The sequence below is a fragment of the Vipera ursinii genome (assembly GCF_947247035.1).
Source record: "Vipera ursinii genome assembly, chromosome: 2".
Taxonomy (NCBI): Eukaryota; Metazoa; Chordata; class Lepidosauria; order Squamata; family Viperidae; genus Vipera; species Vipera ursinii.
This window is the reverse complement of record NC_139513.1, coordinates 174,893,568-174,914,626: the sequence shown is the minus strand read 5'-3', so window position 1 is coordinate 174,914,626 and position 21,059 is coordinate 174,893,568. Positions and strand designations below refer to the sequence as shown.

At 40.9% G+C, this 21,059-nt stretch overlaps 1 protein-coding gene across 1 annotated transcript in view; it reads right to left on the bottom strand.

Annotated features, from left to right (window-relative positions):
- MAST1 (microtubule associated serine/threonine kinase 1) overlaps positions 1-21,059 on the bottom strand; it is an 85,457-nt gene that overhangs the window by 13,871 nt on the left and 50,527 nt on the right. Inside the window, exons 10-13 of the mRNA XM_083356778.1 lie at positions 19,210-19,342; positions 17,235-17,302; positions 14,646-14,731; positions 13,599-13,807 (exon numbers count right to left, since the gene is read on the bottom strand). Of these exons, the coding sequence (XP_083212904.1) occupies positions 13,599-13,807; positions 14,646-14,731; positions 17,235-17,302; positions 19,210-19,342 (496 nt within the window). The remainder of the gene's footprint in view (positions 1-13,598; positions 13,808-14,645; positions 14,732-17,234; positions 17,303-19,209; positions 19,343-21,059) is intronic.

Below are 21,059 nucleotides of genomic sequence, written 5' to 3'. Positions count from 1 at the left end.
ATCAAAACTCAAAATAGAAGTTGTGAGCCCTATTAAAATGTAATTTAATAAACAACCTCAACTACAGTTGCCTTGGCATAGAAAAAGCTGGCTTGGGTATCAGTTGTGAACATTTTGGAGGGAAGACCTGAAAAAAATGTCCCACCGAAAATATAGAACCAATTGCATGGGAGTAGGTGGCCTCCAGGTAGCTTAGGTCTATGCCATATAAGGCCTTGCACACTTCAATAGGCTTTTTAAGCTATCAAGGTTAACACCCATACTTTATTTTGTGGAACAAAACTCATAATTTATCAACAACCTATGTGGAGATCTGTATTATTAGGCTACTACCTATAGGTCATGCAAACCCAACTCAGTCCCAATTATTGAAATGGGAGCCTTTATAACCAACAGGCATAATTTTATATTTGCTTATATTCTGTGTTTTCATTGTTCCTTTTCCTAATTTGCCAACTTAAATAATCCAACATTATTAGCAAATTTGCCACTTTGCTTTCATCACCTAATTTATGAACAAGTTAAAAGCACCAATCCCAAATACAGATGCACTGGGTACACAAACGCTACTTTTTTTCTTTCTTTTAGACAGTTACTAAGCCTTAAGTGGATTCACCTTTTATCCCATAATTGTTCAACTTGCTCAGGAATCTTTATCAAAAATTATCCGAAAGTCCAAGTAAGTGGTATCTACTGTCATGATTCCGACAGATGAAACCCTTCAAAAGAACTTCGAGGTATTGTTTTCCTTAAAGAATCTTTTATTCGGGAAACAAAGTTTTGGCACTACATAGTTGAACCCAAAAACTAAATTCCCCTCCCTTGGATACAAAGTAACAAAGTACAATTCCCACACCCAATAAACAGTCATAAATCACATTCCCTAATTAGCTTGAAGCGTGGGCTTTCTCCCCAGCTCTCCAGCCTGCCAAAAGGTTATCAGCTCTGGACCCAGTTTGTCCTTGGATTCCCACTCCAGAGTAATTATTATTATGACTAACTGAACTCTCATTCCAATTCCCCCTCCCAGCACCAACTAATTCTAAAAGCATAGAAAAAATGGCTGCAGTTTCATCTGTTGTCAAAGCAAGAACATCCAATGTTAGCAGCGTTGACATCCGCCACCCCTTACAAAAAGGACAAATCCTGTAATGCAAACAAAACCATACGTTAGGGGTTGCCTCTTGGTTTGTTAGGCTGTTTCTTATAGAACTTACCAATGAATCTGTCAGCTTTTACATTGCTAGCTTTTACCCAGGTGGCTTCAGACAACAGATACCCTTTCCATTGCACTAAGTACTGTAGCTTCCCTTTAAAAAGTCTAGAATCAAGAATACGCCTCACTTCATAGTGAGTCTGTCCTGCTACTATGAGAGGTCCAAGTGCCTTCGTGGGGGGGGAGGTCATAAGGTGGAATCCTGAAAAGGTTTCAGCAGGCTACAGAGTGGACTTTCCCTAAGAGTCTGGGAAGCTTTAATTCTACCGTGACTGGGTTAATGATCCTTATGATGAGGAAGGGTCCTAAGTATTTCGGTCTTAACTTCTTACTAGGTAACTTAAGCCATAAATATTTTGTGGACAAATAAACCTTTTCCCCAACCTGGAATGACCTTTGAGGAGCTCTCTTTTTATCCACTTGCTTTTTATATGTCTCAGAAGCCTTTTTTAAAGCAATTTTTGTGGTTCTCCAGACTTCTTCCCACCCCCTCATCCACTGATCAAGAGTTTGGGAAGTGGAGGGTCCCTGAAGATATTCAGGTGATGGGCTGAACTCTTTTCCTGTGGCCACTTTAAAAGGTGTGAAACCGGTGCTGCTGTGAACAGAGTTATTGTAAGCCACCTCTGCAAAAGGAAGGTCAGTCCAGTTCGTCTGATGATAATCCACATAGCATCTGAGATACTGCTCCACCATTGAGTTTGCAGGTTCAGCCGCCCCATTGGTAGACGGGTGAAAAGCCAATGACAGTCCTTGAGATAAGCCAATTAGCTTAAGAAAACCCCTCCAAAACCCCGGTCTGAGATTATACGTTTTGGTGCACCCTGAAGTCCGTAGATGCTGGGCAGACAGGAGCCCTTTGCAGGCAATGAAGTGAGCCTGCTTTGAAAACAGATCTATCACAGTCCGGATAACTGTATTTCCCCTACTTTTAGATAGGTCTACTATAAAATCCAAAGCAATTTCTTCCCATGGTTGGGAGGGGTCTGCTACCGGTTGTGAAAGTCCAGGGGGTTTCCCTGGAATTCTTTTAATGGTGGCACACACAACAGAACTCCTGATATAGTTCTCTACGTCCTATTTCAATCCTGGCCACCAAAATTGCCAGAGAATTAGGTGTAGTGTTTTTAGATATCCAAAGTGCCCAGCCTGTTCTACATCATGGCCGTGCCGGAGTGTGTTAAGGGTTTCAGTCAAGCACAACTTCCCCCCTTTGTAAGCCAACCCATCCCTGCAAGTTAGGGTGGTTTGAATGTCTTTGAACCACTGGTCGGTGAGGAGCTCTTGTTTTATTTTCTTTGCCCCAGGTTCGTCAGGGTTTGAGGCTCTTGAAGATGGGACTCTGTGCGGCGTTAGTTGAGAAGCAGTTTGTGGAGTAGATATAATTGCGTCATTAACCTCTTCATGCTGGCTCTTGTGTTGGGGCAGTCTGGATAAAGCATCAGCTAAAAGGTCCCCCCCCCGTATGTGCTTTAGGGTGAAGTTAAATCGGTTAAAGTATTGTGCCCATTGTACTTGTTTTGGGGACAATTTGCAGGGAATTTTCCGTGCTTCTAGGTCTTTGTGATCAGTCCATACCTCGAAAGGCACCTTGCTCCCTTATAGATAGTGTCACCAGTTTAATAGAGCCCCCAATGAATCGCGAAGGCCTCCTTTTCCCACACAGCCCACCTCCTCTCACAATAAGTGAATTTTTTTGAGGTGTAGGCGCAGGGTTGTAGGACCCCATCCTGGTTATTTTGCAATAGCACAGCTCCGACATCCAAGTTGCTGGCATTAGCTTGAATCACAAAGGGTTTCACTGGACAAGGGTGCTTCAAGTTCAGCTCAACCGCAAATAGCCTTTTCAAATTCTCAAAAGCAGTTTGACAGTTCGTAGTCCATGCTAGTGGCTGGCCCGGTCGTGGCATCCCTCCCTCTTTGCCTGTTTTCAGTAAATCCATAAAGGGTAAAGCAATTTCAGCAAAGGAGGGGATGAACTGGTGGTAAATGTTGACGAATCCTAGAATGCTCTGAAGCTGTTTGCAAGTCTTTGGGGTTTGCCATTCGATTATGGCTTTCACTTTAACTGGGTCCAGTTCAATGCCTTCACTAAAAATTCTGTAGCCAAGATAATCTAGTCGGGTTTGGTGAAACTCACACTTTGATAGTTTAACATAAAGTCTGGCATTCAGCAGTTTTTTTAGTTCTTCTCTCACTAGTTTTACGTGGTCAGTCATATTCGTGCTGTATATCAGGATATCATCAAGATACACCAAAACCACTTTGTATAAATGGTCATGTAGTACCTGATTGATCAGCTGCATGAAGACAGCTGGAGCCCCCTGTAGTACAAACCGCATGACTTTAAATTGGTAGCTCCCCAGACTTCCACTCATCTCCCTCTTTTATCCTAACTTGGTAATATGCCTCTCTCAGGTCCAATTTAGTGAAGACGCTCCCTTTTGCCAGATGGGTTAGTAAGTCCTTCAGGAGGGGGAGGAGGTTTGTTTTCCATGCTCACAGTGTTTAACCCTTTATAGTCTAAGCAGAGATGAAGCGACCTGTCTTTTTTTTTCTTTAAATCACATCGGAGCTCCCACCTGAGATTTGGCCCATTCAATAAATCCTCTCACAAGGTTCATGTTCACATACTGCTACATTTCCTCCATCTCAAGGGGGTCATGGTGTACATCCTTGGTTGTGGGAGTTTAGCTCCCAGTAACAGTTCAATGGAGCAATCATTAGGCCAGTGGGGAGGCAGGGTGTCACATTCTTTCTCACTAAACACCTCCACTAGGTCCCAGTACTCGCTGGGGATGAGTGGCTCGCCTGGTTGAAACAGAGCAACTATCTTCGCTAGTTCGTTAGATGGGCTAAACTCTCCAGTAATGTCAGTCGAGTTAAGGGGGGGCTTGGGTCCTAATCCCACAGTTCTCATTCTGTTCTCCCACCAGATAAACAGCTTCCATTTGTCTAACCAGGCTAGCCCCAGGATCACGGCCTCAGTCATTTTCAGAGCCACCACGAAAGGAATGAACTCCCAGTGTCCACCTATTTCTAAGCATATGGGTTCAGTTAATTGCGTGACTAAGGTTCCTCCCATTAGGGAGCCATTGGGTTGCTCACTGGTTTAGAGAGCAACCTTGCTCGTATGCCCATTTTCAGGGCAAGTGGCAAGCTAACAACACACCAGGAGCATCCTGAGTCTACTAGTACTTTCAGATCTACCTGTGCCCCCGTCTTAGGGATTATGATCTTGGCAGGCAGAGAAAAAGGTGGAACGGGTCAACTCGCCATCGGGTCGTTCTCTCTTTCGTCATCGCTGTCGTAGGAGGGCAGAGTGGCAGCAGATCCGGTTTGGGCCTCGGCACTCTCCTGCATGGGTGACGTGACTTGGGCAATGGGTTCCTGTGCGATCCAGTTGGATTTCTCTTTCACCAGTTGCTGGGCTGGTTTCTTTCTCGCTGGTGGTCCCAGTCTACTCTGCTGTTGAGGGTAAGGGACTGGGCAACTCGTTGCTCGATGTCCCTGTTGCCCACATCTGAAGCATTTGATTAATAGGCCTGCAGGTGGCTTGGGGTTTTCTGCGGCGGTTGGAGGCTTTGGGGGGGGTGGCGGCTGCCGTCTGGGTTGATCTGGCCTCGGCCCAGTATCTTGCGGTGGTGGCTTCATATAGTGGGCAAGCTGGACATCCAGCCTTACTGCTGACTGGTACCATTCTTGCAACTGATTAGGGACCGCTCGATAAGACACAAGCCTGGGAGAGGTGGTCATCCAGTCTCTCCTTGAAGTGATGAACTAGGGATTGCTCGGGCCACCTGTCTATTCAGCTGGCTATCTTGTGAAACTCTCGCACATATTCCAGTGTGGGCCTGCCAGCTTGTCTTATTTTATAAATTTGCTCTTGCGCTTTGAGGGCTATGGATGGGTCCTCAAATCTTACTCTCAGCCATAGGAGGAAGAGGTGGAGTTTCCCCAACTCAGGTGCTTGCTCGTTGTATAAATTGTTCAGCCACTTGGATGCTTCCCCTTCCAAGTTGGCTGCAACCACGTCAATCATATCGGCTGGATTCGGATAGAAATAGGCACAGCATTTCATGTGGGAATGCACTTGGTTGAGGAAGAAGATCAGCTTCTCTGGGTCTCCATCAAAAGTTGCTCGAAGAGGTGGTGCCATCAGTGGTTGCTGCACTCCCCAGGAAGCCTGCATTCCCGGTGGTTGCTGGCCTCCCAACTGTGGATGTTGCACCAATGGTTGCTGACCTCCCCATGGTGGCCACAGCATTCCCAGTTGCTGCAGGCCCCTCAGTGGTTGGAATATGTTCGGGGGCTGCAGCCACCCCACTGCTGTTGCTGCACTGCTAGCGGCTGCTGGCCCCCCGGTGGCTGTGGCATCCCCAATTGCTGTAGGACCCCCAATGGTCTCAGCAGCTGCTGAAATGGCACCCCCAGTTGCTGCAGGCCTCCCAGTGGCTGCTGCACGTTTGGGGGCTGTTGCCACCCCCATTGCTGATGACTTATGGGTGGTTGTGGCATCCCCAGTTGTAGGAGGCCCCCCCCTGTGGCTGCTGCACGTTCAGAGGCGGCGGCCAGCCCCACTGTTGCTGCTGCGCTTCCAACAGTTGCTGACCCCCTGGCAGCTGTATCCTCTCCGGTTGTGGCAAGGCCCCCAGCTGCTGTTGCACATTTGGGGGCTGCATCCACCCCCACTGCTGTTGCTGCACTGCCAGTGGCTGTTGGCCTCCCTGCTGTGGCATCCCCCATTACTGTAGAGGCCTCAGGCTGGGTGGCCAGTAGACGCGTCGGTCCAGGCTTCAGCTGTCTGGGTGGCGACTCGGGCTCTTGCCTCACCGGCGGCGCTCTGGGCTTCTGCAGGGGCCATGTCTGGAGTGGCGGCTGGGGCTGTCCCTCTCTGCAGGGCTGGAGGCTAATGTAGGTGGCTTTGTGGATGCGGAAGCCGCTTGCCCTGCTCAGGTGGGACTGTGACTTACCCTTGGCAGGAGTTGGTGACTGCCCCGTTGATCATCATGATCACTTGAGTATGGAGAACGGGAGGGGTTGTTCCCCACTTCTCATCTCTAGCCCCTCGAATCTCTCCACCAACTTCTCCACTGATTGACTACGGACTGCGGACAGGTACTTCCACTCATCAGAGTCCTCAGCGGTAGTCAATTTTGTGGCTCTCCATTGGTCCGGGGAATGCGACTTGCGAGAAGCCCCTCTTGGCAGCTCAACCTTGTCTGCCTTTGAAGCACTTGATTGTGGCAAAGCCATCTCGAGGAGTCTGGGTAGGGTCCAGTCTGACAACCATATCAGTTGTCCCCACGGCTTGGGTCTTGCCCCCATCTGGGAAACTTGAAAAGACTCCTTCTCCACCGGTGCACTGGCCTACGCTCCCTCCTCTGAGGCGGCAGCCATGGCCGGGGTGCTGGTCTCAGGCGCCCCTTCCTTTTCTATGTTGAGATCTTCCCCAAATCTTTGTTGGTCTATCCTTCGACTTTAGGGACAGCGACTGGAACTTGGACCCCAGGATGGATAGGTAAAAATTGTAGTTTTGGGGTTAATGTCATGGTTCCGACAGATGAAACCCTTCAAAAGAACTTTTAGGCATTGTTTTCCTTAAAGAATCTTTTATTCAGGAAACAAAGTATCGGCACTACATAGTTGAACCCAAAAACTAAATTCCCCTCCCCTTTATACAAAGTAACAAAGTACAATTCCCACCCACCCCCAATAAATTACATAAATCATAAATCACATTCCCCCAATTAGCTTGAAGCGTGGGCTTTCTCCCCAGCTCTCCAGCCCGCCAAAAAGTTATCATCTCTGGACCCAGTTTGTCCTTGGATTCCCACTCCAGAGTTATTGTTATTATGACTAACTGAACTCTCATTCCAATCCCCCCTCCCAGCACCAACTAATTCTAAAAGCATAGAGAAAATGGCTGCAGTTTCATCTGTTGTCAAAGCAAGAACATCCGAAGTTAGCAGTGTTGACATCTACTTGGTAAGTTCTACATGTTTGCTAATATTCTCTAGCCATGTTAATTCTTCTTCAGGAAAACCTATCCTATATACTCGACAATTAGGTTGGTAACTGTGTTTTCCAGCAATTTATCTGTGATTTACATTAACCTAACTGGGCTTGAAATTCCCCAGATTCTCATTTACCCAGATATTTTCCTCTGGCTATTTTTCAACCCTCTCCTAGTAAAACCTGTGAGGTGTTATGAACTATATCTTTTTTGGCACAAGATCATCAGTTGCACATTTGAGTTTTTTGAGATTTAAATAAAGAGCTTCCTATTTTGTCTACCCTATTTAGGTCCATGCCTCAAGACTTACTTTCGGAAAGTATCAGTTCATGTAGTTTTCTGCCCTATATCTTCTAGAGGGAAGACAGATGGAAATAATTCATTCAGTTCTCTGCAGTCCTTATCTTCCTTCTATATTTCTTTTCTTCCTTTGTGATGTATTTGCCCAGTTAGTTTTTCCTGTTTTAGATGTAATTATTGTTAATTGTTGCTTTTAACAATTAAACTCAACTTTCTCTTCTATAACTCTCATCATCTGTGCATTTTGTTCCCTGGCCTCTTTTATTATCTTATTTACACATAGTTTGTAGGATAATGATTATGGACTGCATGATCTCTGGATTTCAAACCTTAATTTCTTCATTGCAAAAAGAATACAGGATGCTGAAATGTCTTGTGAAATTCACAATCACATCTTCTATGTTGTTGTTAGCTGCGAAGTCGTGTCCGACCCATCGCGACCCTATGGACAACATTCCTCCAGGCCTTCCTGTCCTCTGCCATCTTCTGGAGTCTTCTATAATCTATCTCAATTTATAACTGGACAAGCAATTGAATACAAAAAAAGAATCCTAACAAGATTTTTTTTTCTTGAGTGAGAAAATTTATTTATTTATTTATTTATTTATTTAATTTATATACATCATCCTTAGAAAGTGATACCAATAGAATTAACTGCAACTGTTGGAAAACTCTTCTCAAAGTTTGACCTATGTTTATTTGGTTAATGAAGGATGCATATATTTTACACTTAAAATTATTTGCTAATAATTACTCTTTGTAGAGTGTTTCTGCAAATCACATATGTAAATTTTAATATGGAATTTAAAGTGATTGGTGTGAACTTGTGATGCTACAGTATACAATGAATTTGCTGTCATGCTAACTCCTCAAGAAAAGAACAGTTTTTTGTGAATAAAGAGCAAATCAGGTGTACCATCTACTCTGTTTGAATTCCTGTTTAGGTTTTTCTCCTTTCATAGGGAGGAAAAACTCATTTCCCCCTCTATCCATTTAAAGAGAGGAAAAATTCTGTTCTGTCATACAGTACAGTACTTGGCCTACTTAAATCAATCTTCTTGCTTAAAAAACTCTTTTCCTGCCTAGTGGGAAGGACTGGTTTTATTCATAGGAAAACAAATTGGTGGATAATGTGCTGTGAATTCTTAACATTAAAAAAGAATTCATCACTGTATTAAAATGCATAATAAATCTGTATGGCAAAAAGTGCAGTCCAATGGCCACAACAGCATCCATTTTGCAATCTTCAAAGCCTATCTAGTATGATACCATTTTTGCAATTATTTTGACATCAGGGGATGAGTCAGTGAAAATGGTTCACTAAAGCTCTGCAATTGATTAAAGCAGAGGTCCCCAACCTTTTGGGCACCACGGAATAGTTCCGTGGGGAGAGGTTTTTCTGCAGACCGGAGGGGGCCTGGTTTCGTGTGCTGCCCACATCCCACGGATGGGGCTTTGCTTGTTTGTGCAGACTGGTTGTTGGCATGCCGAGGCTTTGTACTGGTCCATGGACTGGGGGTTGGGGACCCCTGGATTAAAGTACACATTTCTTTTTTAAAACTCCTAAAGCTCCTGTCTTTTGCCCCTCAGTAGCCTGGCACATTTTTTTTGCAGAAGATGTCAAGGTCAAATTCATTGTCATTATATAACTCTTGGTGAATTAAGACTAATTTGCATTTTCAGATGCTTTCCAGGGATGCATTGGATTAAAAGAGATCCAAATAGACCAAGCCAGAACATGAATCACATGCGAATGAGGGAATCTATAATGTCCTAGAAAGAGAGGCTTATGGGGCTGGCTGCAGTACAGCATCAGTCTTGTCCTCCTGGCTGCTAGTTACCCAGTTCAGTCAGGTATGGAAAACCCGTGCCAAGTTCTCAAAGGCTTTTGTCACTTGATTTTTCAAGTCGAACCAAAAAGGCTGGTTGGAAAAAAATGAATTTGTCAATGTCCCAAGCTTATTGGGGATGATAGGAAATTATTAGATACTAATCCAGAAGTATCCTCTTCACATTTTTTTAGCTCTTAAAGTTCTTCAAGTATTCTCTGGTATGACCCTGCAAAGTCAGAACTGAGTCTTTTCAACTTCTTTGAGAGGTTGTATCACATGATCAAAGAGTTTAAACAGGAAATTAGACCATAATTCTCAGATAGCTCTGCACAACTTAAAGAGGTACATACCTGGAAGTGGACAACTGCAATGGCCATAATTTCCAATCTGGAAAATTGTATTATGTCAATATGTTAGGTAAGCTAGCTCAAGAGCGTCTACCCAGATGGAACAGCTGATTGACAGAGTTGCAGGCAGAATCTTCCCTCACCTTACCTGAACATTTCAGGCAATGAAGGTAAATTCTTCTCTATATAAGACACGTGCTTAAGTACTAAGTTATGCCCACCTGCTAACTATCATTCTTGTAGGCAATCTATTTACTGATAATAGTACATTCATTACTATTCATTATTATGTTTATTACGATATTTCTTATATTCTTTAGGAGTTCTTACAAATAATGTGCTGTTAAACATAGTATGTTCTTTATAAAATTCAGCATCCTAATGCAGCCTTTTCAAATCAGCTGCTTCCAAACAGACTGAGTTCGCCTATCATGCTGCAATCAGTGCTGCCTATGTCCAAATCGGACATTAGAGAAGTTGAAGTCTGCGGTTTGCTAGGCACAATACTTTTTGCAACGCTAATAAACCAGGCAGATGGTTAGCTTATAGACTGAGGAAAAAACAAAGGGCCTCTAATATAGATAAGATTGAGTACAAAGGAAGGGTTGTGTTTCAACAGAATCTTATTAAGGATGCTTTTGTGGATTTTTATTCGAAATTATATACTAAAGAGGAAATTAATGTAAAAGATATTGATATATACTTGGAGAATGCTAGCATCCCGGTTCTTTCGCAAGTACAAAAAGAGGGGATTAATCAATTGATTACAGAAGAAGAAATTTTTACAGCAATTAAGGAACTGAAGGTGGATAAAGTGCCAGGCACGGATGGCTTGACTGCGGCCTATTATAAAAATCTACAATTAGAGATGATAAAGCCGTTAAAGGAACTGTTTCAGACAATTCAGAGGGGGGGAAAGGTGCCACCGTCTTGGAGAACAGCTTTTATCTCTTTGATTCCGAAGGAAGACCAGGATGCTACTCAAGTTAAAAATTACAGACCGATATCGCTTTTAAATACAGATTATAAGATATTTGCTAAGGTTTTGGCTAATAGACTGATGAGGGTTCTGCAACAGGTGATCCATGGGGATCAAACGGGGTTTATTAGTGGTAGGCAAATGAAAAATAATGTGAGACATATAGTTGATGTGTTAGAGTTTTTGGAAAGGCACAACCAGATCTCTGCAGCGCTAATCTTTTTAGATGCTGAAAAGGTCTTTGATCAATTGAATTGGCAATTTTTGTTGAAAGTTTTAGATAAAATGGATTTTGGGGAAAAATTTTTACAACCGATTAGGGCATTATATCAAAAACAAACTGCCCGAATCATAGTTAACAATAGCCTGACAGCAGCATGTAATATTGAGAAGGGCACAAGGCAAGGGTGTCCGTTATCGCCCTTGTTATTTGTGTTAACATTAGAGATACTATTGGTTAAGATTCGGAACTCGGAAAAAATTAAGGGGATACAAGTTGGAGATCAGGACTATAGATTGAGAGCATTTGCAGATGATCTGGTTGTTACAGTGACCCAGCCAGAGAACTCTGTTGTGGACCTGATGGAGATAATAACACAATATGGGAAGGTTTCTGGATTTAAAGTAAATACACAGAAAACTAAAATTTTGGCTAGAAATATGACAGTTTCACAGAAGGCTCTCTTAGAAGGATTAACTGGATTTGAGATTGTTAAAAGGGTTAAATATTTGGGGGTGATTTTGTCGCCCTCTAATACAAAGCTATATAAAAATAATTATGAAAAACTATGGGGGAAAATTCAAAAAGAATTGGAGAGTTGGCAAAAATTGCAATTGTCTTTGTTGGGACGGATTGCAGCAGTGAAAATGAATGTCCTGCCCAAATTTTTATTTTTATTTCAAATGATACCGATTCTTAAGAAAGATTCTAATTTGGAGGAATGGCAGCGTGGTATCAATAAATTTGTGTGGGCAGGGAAAAAGCCACGAGTTAAACTTAAGATTATGCAGGATACTCGTGAGAGAGGTGGCCTTAAATTGCCTAATTTTAAATTATATTATGAAGCTGCTGCATTAGTAGGAATAAGCGATTGGATTAATTTGACACAATTGAGGTTATTAAATCTTGAGGGCCATGATTTGTTGTTTGGCTGGCATGCATATTTGTTGTATGATAAGAAGGTAGATACTGTGTTTAGGATGCATATTTTAAGACAGGCATTGCTGAGAGTTTGGAAGAAGTATAGACATAAGTTAAGCAGCAAGATACCATTGTGGGCAATTCCAAAACACGCAATAGAAAATATACATGCTGGTTTCAAACATGATGTGACTACGTACAAGGAAATTTTAAGCCTGGAAAGGAATGTTTGGTGTTTGAAATCATATAGTTTCTTGCGAGAAGAGAAGGTTGTTCAAACTTGGTTTCAATATATTCAACTGCGGGCCAGGTGGAAAGAAGACCAGAAAAATGGATTTGCAATGACTGATGAAAATTTGATAAAGCAAATTAGAAATCAGGGACCAGCACATATCAAACGGATATATCTTGCATTGATAGAGATTGATTCAGAAACAGAGCTTGTTAAGGATTGTATGATAAAATGGGCCCAAAACATTCAGGAAGTTATTACAATGGACACGTGGGAAAAGATTTGGGTGAGGAATGTAAAATTTACTCAAGCTCAAAATCTAAGAGAGAACTTTTACAAAATGTTTTATAGATGGCATTTAGATCCTAAAAAGCTTGCAAGTATGTATCCGAATTATCAGCCTAAATGTTGGAGGTGCGGTGATGAAGATGCAACATATTTTCACATATGGTGGACATGTAAAAAGGTTAAGGCTTTTTGGATAAAAGTCTGGTGGAACATGCAGAAGATTTTTAAACAGAGGATAAAGTTTTGTGCGCAATTTTTTTTGTTGGGAATAATTGTTGACGCTACAGTTGTGGACTCCAAGTTGATGTTGAACTTAGTTACGGCAGCAAGACTTTTGATAGGTCAATATTGGAAGAAAGAGGAACTGCCGACTATAGAAGAATGGACTTTAAAGGTTTCCGACCTGGCAGAGATGGCGAAGATTTCGGCCTATTTGAAAGATCATTCGCAAGAACGTTATATTATGGAATGGAGAAAATGGATTGAGTTTATCCAGAACAAGTATAGGGTTAAGAAGTTTTATGTAACATTCGAATAAGTCTTCTTTCGTTTTTTTTCTTTTTCTATTCTGGTTTTTTATATATATTTAATATTGCTAAGGTTTGTTTTATCCTATATAAGCTAGAGAGTGATGGATTTTAGAATTTATAGTTGTTAGTATATGGTTGTTTATGATTGTCTTTTTATATATATATACCTTGTATTTAGCTCTGGGAAGTTGGGGGGGGGAGGGGGGGGGTGGAGGGAGGGGGGGAGGTTGGGGGGAGGTGGGGGGGGAGTAGGGAGGGGGAAGGGGGTTTTTTTAAAGGAAAACTGTATTTTAAAACTTTTCAATAAAAAAAATAGTACATTCATTACTATTCATTATTATGTTTATTACGATATTTCTTATATTCTTTAGTTCTTACAAATAATGTGCTGTTAAACATAGTATGTTCTTTATAAAATTCAGCATCCTAATGCAGCCTTTTCAAATCAGCTGCTTCCAAACAGACTGAGTTCGCCTATCATGCTGCAATCAGTGCTGCCTATGTCCAAATCGGACATTAGAGAAGTTGAAGTTTAATGTATTTTGAGTCCAGTTTGGATAAAGCTGTAAATGACCTGTATGTAGGGCATATCAATCCAACTGATTTCCATGGATTATTGCTAACATGACATAACTCTTGCATGATATTGGATAAAGACTGTCATAAAGACCTTGCATCTCACAGGTATCAACCCAAACAAATTCTGAGACTGTGTACCTTCAACATACTCCATGACCATGCACAGGTACCGCTTAGTTTCAAAAGAGCAGAACATGCTGACCACAAAGGGGTTCTCTGCAAAAGTCAGAATGTCTCGCTCCACAAAGGCTTGTTGGATCTGATTGCGCAGGATGAGGTTCTGCTTATTAATCTTCTTCATGGCAAAACGCTGGCGGGTCTCTTTATGTCGCACCAAATACACAGCTCTAAGAAAGAAGAAGGTAGTAGAGGTCAGTCAGCAGGAGGCATTTTTAGGTTTGGCCCCAAAAGTCTATATTCACCTGCCACAAAAAGGAAATGCAAAATCTTGGAATCAGTGTGCCACAACTGTTTTGTAAACTACCTTTATTTTCATATTATTTAAAGAAAAATTGCTGAAGCCATCGTATTTATTAGAATTCATCTCCTTTTTCTAGTTGGCTAAAAAACCCTAACATTTACTGAATGCTTTCTACAGAAAATTAAATGTCGTCATATGTCTAGTGTACTTTGCTACAGCACATTTTAAGACAGACAAATCATTCTGGGCTATTACTCAGTGGGAAGTCAGAATCCAGAGTTATCCTGGATTTGGGATCTTGGTCTTGGAAAGACCCACCTATTCACTGACATTGTCTTCAGAGGTTCTCCTCCTATTGTCCATATAGCCCCAGTGATATTAGTGCCGTCTTGAGAAATGTCTTCATCAGATAGGCTTATTTGGTATCTACACTTCTCTTCAATACCAGGCTAAAATTTATTTTATTTATTCATTAATCAAGTAATCCAAACTTTATTTTTTTTTCAAAATTATAATCTATTTTTATGGCCCCTTTGAACCATTGTCCTAATTTACATTCCAATTTGCTATAACTGTCGAGAGGGGCTACATCATCATTGTAGGAACAGAATGACTGGCCCAAGTAAACATTTGAAGCATTTGGAACTAAATGTTGACCCAGAAGAAGCAAAGATCCTGTTATTGATCTTGAATGTTATTGCTTGACAGATCCTTTATTGCAGCTGATGGATCCAAGGAGCCTGATGCTAAGTTAGTGCACTCACCCATAGGCCCCATTGCTTATAAGTTTAATAGTTTCAAAGTCTCCTTCTCCTGGTGGCTTCTTTGGCTTTGGAGTAGTCCCACGACTCTGCAATATTAAGGATTCAGAGTGTGAGGCCATAAATGGTCCATAAAGAAACAAGAATTCAGTTCTAACAGAAGTTTACCTTATAGGATGCTTTTTATATACAAGTTAACACAACGTTTGAATCTGAATTCTGTCATTCAGAAACAGTAGTCATTTCATTTATAAATGCAGGAACATCAAAATTTAAAAAGAGTCAAGTGCACAATGAAATGCATAGTTAAGCAACAGTATCCAAGTCCTAATAATGCATTTTTTTTTAATCCAGGCAGAATCTCTGTTCCTCAGTAAAGAGCTACTATCACATGTACGTTCATCACATTCTCACTAATAAAGAACAGAAAACTTAGAACAAAGCTGCAGAACCTTTTCTAGGCTACAAAGCACAATAGATCTTTCTGCGGCCTAATTATGAGATGATACCACACTCCCAAAAAGTAGGGCTAAGACAAAGCATGAGGGATAGATAACAAAATTATGACTGATTCTATGTTAACTTTTAATCTTCTGTTGAGAGTTAATCTTTGTAAGTCTTCAGAAAAAATTGTGAAGCCCTAAGTATTCTTCCGCCATTTATTTACATTATAATATGTTTGCATATTAAGGATTTAGTTGATTCACTGTGATTTAAAAATCAAAAGTAAATACACCATTCAAATTTAATAAACTGAAAACAACACTGAAAACCTCGTGCCATCTGCCAATTTAACTCCATTTCCAAAGAGCAGCTGGTTAGCTTTCTTAGTGCCTCTGAAACAATCATGTATTTGATGATTTTCCAAAGGGGAAGAGGAGCGGTTCCCTCAGTGTCTCTCTATCCAGTCTTTTCTGCTCAAAACAAACATGCCATCACTGAATTATTAAGAGACTGTGGTAAGGGAGAGATTGGGCAAGAGAAGCAGTTCCAGCCTGGGAAATAGTAAGATTCAGGAACAATGCACCCTCTGCACTAACCAATAAATAAGAGATTAACATCCTGGACCATTCACCATTTTCTTCCACTTTCAGCCTATTCCTTTCCCCTCAAACATGCAGGTCCCATGTGCAATTCATCTATCCTCCATCTGTCTGTTTTGTTTCTTGTCCAATCCACCTACGATCATTTCTCCTTCTTACCTTTCTCTCTGTCACACTCATAAGCCATCATTCTTGCCCAGACCTCCCCCTCTTGTCCCTTAGCCACCCTTGTTATGCCTCTTTTTCATAGTCTTCCTCTCCTCCGTAAGTGGATTTTTCTTCTAATCTTTTCCACATCCATTTCTAACCATTGTTGCTGCTGCTGCCACTGGACAGAGCAATTTAGAAAGTCTCTCAAATCAGTTTGTCATAAGGACCAACAGTAGCTTTCCAACATCTTCAGCTGCCCTGTAAAAATCAAAAAGTACATCTTGCCAATAGCATATAGCCTCATGGACACCCTTCAAGGCAGAAATGGGCAATTTTCTTGAGGGAGAGGGTCATTATTTTAGATTATTTATTTCTTAGCCACTCTCGCCAAAATATTGTAGGGAACGTATCCTACAAACTACGTGTAGAGGTGGGTGGTGGATGCATGTATTTTAGTTAACATGTGCTCCTCATTCCGTGTAAAAATAATTGTTGAAACTGAGGGAGGCTTGAGATATTGTAATTTACTGCATAGGCAGTATTATTAGTTGCCCAAGGGCAAAAAGTAGGAAAAGTTAATGCAAATCTCTTCCATAAGCAAAATCTAGCTTGGGCAGCTCTTTGAAATTAGGCTTCTGATTCAGAAATAATATTTATTGTTTCTTAATTAATCTTTCTAGAGCACTGCCTGCATGAAACCCAGGTGGATTTACTACATAGAAATGCAATCTATGTTGATTCTCTCATATGAATACATTAATATACATTTAATACATATTCATGTATATATACATTGATTTACATTGGACAGATGTAAGTATATTGGGGGGAAATTACCTTGGAAAGCTAAATACAGTATTAAATGAACATATGAAAAATACAATACATACATAGTGATTGAACAACATCAGTATCCAAAGCAACACAGTACTCTGGAGATGACATAAGTAGTGCTGCGATTTAAGTTACAGTAATACCTCTCCTCCCTAAGCATCCACACAAATGATGTCTAATTTATTTCCAGTTGCTGCCAGTAGAAACAGTGCCCAATTTTAGATATAATCCTGAATTTCAAAGACTGGTACTTCTGAACATGGGCATCTATGTTCAGAAGAAGGAAAGGCAAATGATAGGTGCCTGGTAAATGCCATATTTTATGTTTATACAGCTTTTTGAGTATTATACCATCACCCATTTTTACTGAATCTCAGATTTCATCTTACACAGATGGGGTATTCTTCTGAGGCTTAGTAGTAATGACAGACTTGCTTTCCCCTTGCTCCAAGTGGGTATTTGCACAGCATGGTGAACAAATTGCAATAAAGGTGCGTCTGTGGGAGTCCCTGTGTGGAGGAAAACTGGCTAGGGTGGGGTTGGCCAAGCTGACCCGTATACTGACCTCGGCGAACTCTTCTGTCTCAGGTGTGTTGGATCCTCCACTATCGTGCTCCTCCACATACAGCACATCTGACAATAACAAGGTTTGGGGAGAGCCAAAGGGAACAAGGCTTTAGCAACCCCCATTGTTGTTTATGAAAGCACAGAAAGGGTGAAATCTAAACACACACAGAGCCATGCATATACACAAAGGCACATGCATGTGGTATAAATGGGTATAGATGAAAGCTCCATGTGCTCCAATGGCAAATCAGAAGATTCAACCATGCACTTGCAAGCACATCTGCATGCAGCTCAACACACACAGATATGCAAAAGCCCCTTTATGCTGATGTGCACATATTGGGAATTTTACTCACACTCACAATGCAATTTAAATGCACTCATGAAATCCGGCTTAGAGAAATACAGGTATATTTAAATACATGCACACATTTAACACTGGATGCAGATGAGCATATGCTACTTTGCCAGTGTGAAAATGTACATTGACAAGCTGAAGCATTAAAAAAATACATTGTCCTAATGAAGAAACACTCAACAGACCTTCTAGCACCTGGGGCCTTTGATCTACCACTTTCCAGAATTTGTATGCAAATTCTATTACTACTTCTCTGTAAATCCAGATCATGATTCCTAGTTAGACAACTTTGAACAATTATCAATCCTGTTTCAGGATCAACCACACCTGATGAATCCATGCAACACTTCCCCCATTGAGAGGAAAAACAGAAATGGAGGGTCAGTTTTGAATGAGAAGTCAACTTGAAGGAAAGGGGTTAACACCCATCTTTTGCACATCAGTCTGATAAAATCCAGAGCCCAGATGCTTACACCAAAGGTCCTAAAAATAAAAACAGAAGCCATTCCAAAAATCCTTCACACTGTGCACAGTTTGCTCTTAGTTTTAACTCAGATGAAGCAAGCAGCATAACCCAGCTGTTGGAATCTGCCACCTATAACAATTTTACAACCCTGGATATCATGGATTGGAGTATTAACATTTAGATTCAACACACAACCATTAGAAAGTTATTTGGCTTGGTAAAAGTCTGAAAGGAGGGAAATTGAGAAATCTTTGTCAGTGTCTTTCCATACATCTTTTAATGGCTATGTTGTATATATTTAGCTACAACTGAGGAGGTGGGGGGAGAAAATGTGGTTCTGAATTTCATTAAGTCACCTTGTTTATGTAGAAGCACTGGAGGAACAGTTGATGCTGTAAGATTTGCCATAACATTGAAAACTGAGGTTTGAAGTCAAGATGAGAAAAGACTTGCTGTTCATCCAGCATTTTTTGTTTTGCCCTGTGAAGGATTTCAATCCCATATCATAACCAGTCTTCTTCTACAACTAGGTAGGCTGATTTTCCTTTTACACCATCCCTGATGGTGACCAAATTTTAAAAAAGAAAAATAGACACTTGTTCATCTCCAAAAAGTGTCTATTTACTCCAGCATTTTTGAGAAGAATCCCAGCAATCACCAAATAAAAAATAGTAATCCAGAAACTTCTAGTACATGACAATTTACCTCCTCCTCCTCCTTTCAGTTTGTTAATAAATTTTTAATAGCTCCTTAATAAATTTAACTTCTTTTTACAGACCTTAGAAATATGCCTATCGGTTATCCTGGCTAACTCTGTGGAACTAAGTTCTGTGTCGATTTATTTATAACCTATCCTCTTAGTAGAATAGATAGTCAGACAGATATCCCTCAAAGCTACATAAGGAACAAAAATGGCCCAAGAATAAAGAATTATATTGAATAAAATGAACAAATTTGTGCTATGTGGAATCCATGTAATGTTAACTTGAACAAAATTCCACATATCCAAAGGAGCTATAAGATGACCATGCTAATACATGCAAGAAATGACACACAAGTATGGTCACTTGACATTTAACAAATATTGTGACTTGGGTACATATGCAGAGAGGAGGCCACTTGGATAGCAGATAATTTTGGTTGCATTACCTGGAAATGGGTCTCGAGTCAGTCCCAACTGGCTTATGATGTAACGAGGAATATCTGTCTTTACCAGATGTCCCTCTTTGGCATGGTCCTCAGCTGCTTCCAGCAAGTGGTAAAACTCCTCAGGATTAAACTCCTAGAGATAAAATGCAGAGCAGGTCAGAATTAGGATGGATTAGCAAAGAAGAACTGATTTCAGGGAACCACAAAAGAACCACAACTAGGGAGATGGACATAGACCTGGGTAACCAGACACAGGATCCATAGTCTGAACCAGCCTCTGTTCATCAGGCTAACTTTACCCTCACTTTTAGATGGAGGGTCTAAATTAATATGCAATTAATTGATAATTACGTATGGAGGTGGTTATCTGAACTGCTTGTGAAATTCTATGGATTAGGTTGGGCAATTTCAAAGTAAAATCTAAATGGAAGCCTTCACAGGGGAGAAAAATAGTGAGAATCAAGAGGAATAGTTGCCAGAGCTGTTACATACCAAGATCCTTAGTAGACAAACATGACAACATTTCTCATGGCTACTTTTTGAACCCGATTATAAATCCAAACCCAGGAATGCAAATGCACACCAACATACTTAACAGATAAATCAAGAGTGAGGCTTGGATAGATAAGTAACTTTATTCAAATATTAAGCAGCCCTAATTATGATAAAGAACAGCATCAATAGAGTTTACAGTTCTGTCTGTCTGTCTGTCTGTCAGTCAGTCTGTCTGTCTGTGTATGTGTGTTCACATATGCACAAATTTAAAACTTAAGTTTTCCTCCTTTTTTGATGTATCAAGCTACTTGCAGTTCACTTGGCGGTTGATGGCAGTGGCACTGCATTTTCATAACTATGTTGTCTGTTCTCAGGCTCTGCATTTCCCGCTGTCATATCATCTGTATGAAGCAAGGGAATTGGCAGTTTGGGAACTGAGGTCTAGGAAAATATGGGGCTTTGCAGACCACAGAAATTGGTTGATGTGACATGCATTTTCAGAAAACACAACATTTATATAGAATCTAAACAACTAGATGCCACACAACCAAGCGACTGGTTACTGCCTTCAGTACTGTAGATAATGTATGGCGAACGTGGTAGCTGAGTGCTAAAGGATCCACTGACTGTATTCTTTGACAGCAAGTGTATTCCAGCTGAGATGCCAATGTGTTTACACCACTGTTGATCATTATGAACTTTTTATATTAAAGGCCATCAGTGAAATTTAATGTTAATAAAGAGTTGCAGTTACTGAGATTTTGATTTCAACCACTGAAACATTTGTGTAGCTGAATCACTAGTAGATAAATTACAAGGATTTGTGAGCAAGATGGAGAAAGTCTGCAAAACTGCTAAATGGAGTGTCCATTTTTGAGGGAATGTTCCTCAATATGCTGGCTGCTGAAAAGAAACAGTGGGAGAAGGCCTTGTCTGTGGGATTTCCATAAACCTTTGCCTAGCCATTGATGGACACAAGATACTGACTCCCTTCCCTAATCAGCTGACAGTTAACCTCTTACACTGAATACATGGTTAAGACTGTCTATGTTATCATGTGGCACTTTTTGGATGAGCTGGATTGCAACTCCCATCATATCCTGCCATCATGCTGTGACTGACTGGATTTGTAACTGATGGGTCTAGTAGGGATTACATTGGAGAAGATTGCTTTGAGGAATTAAGAAGCCTCTTTCCAGCTCCATTTATAATCTGACCTGAATGAAAAGGGAAAAACGTGGAGAAGCTAAATAAACACAGCTCAGCATTTTCATTTTATTTAAAATAAAACCCTATTCCCCATCGCAATTCTTTTAAAACCCATGTTTGAAACACAAGCTTTATTTTTCTTAATT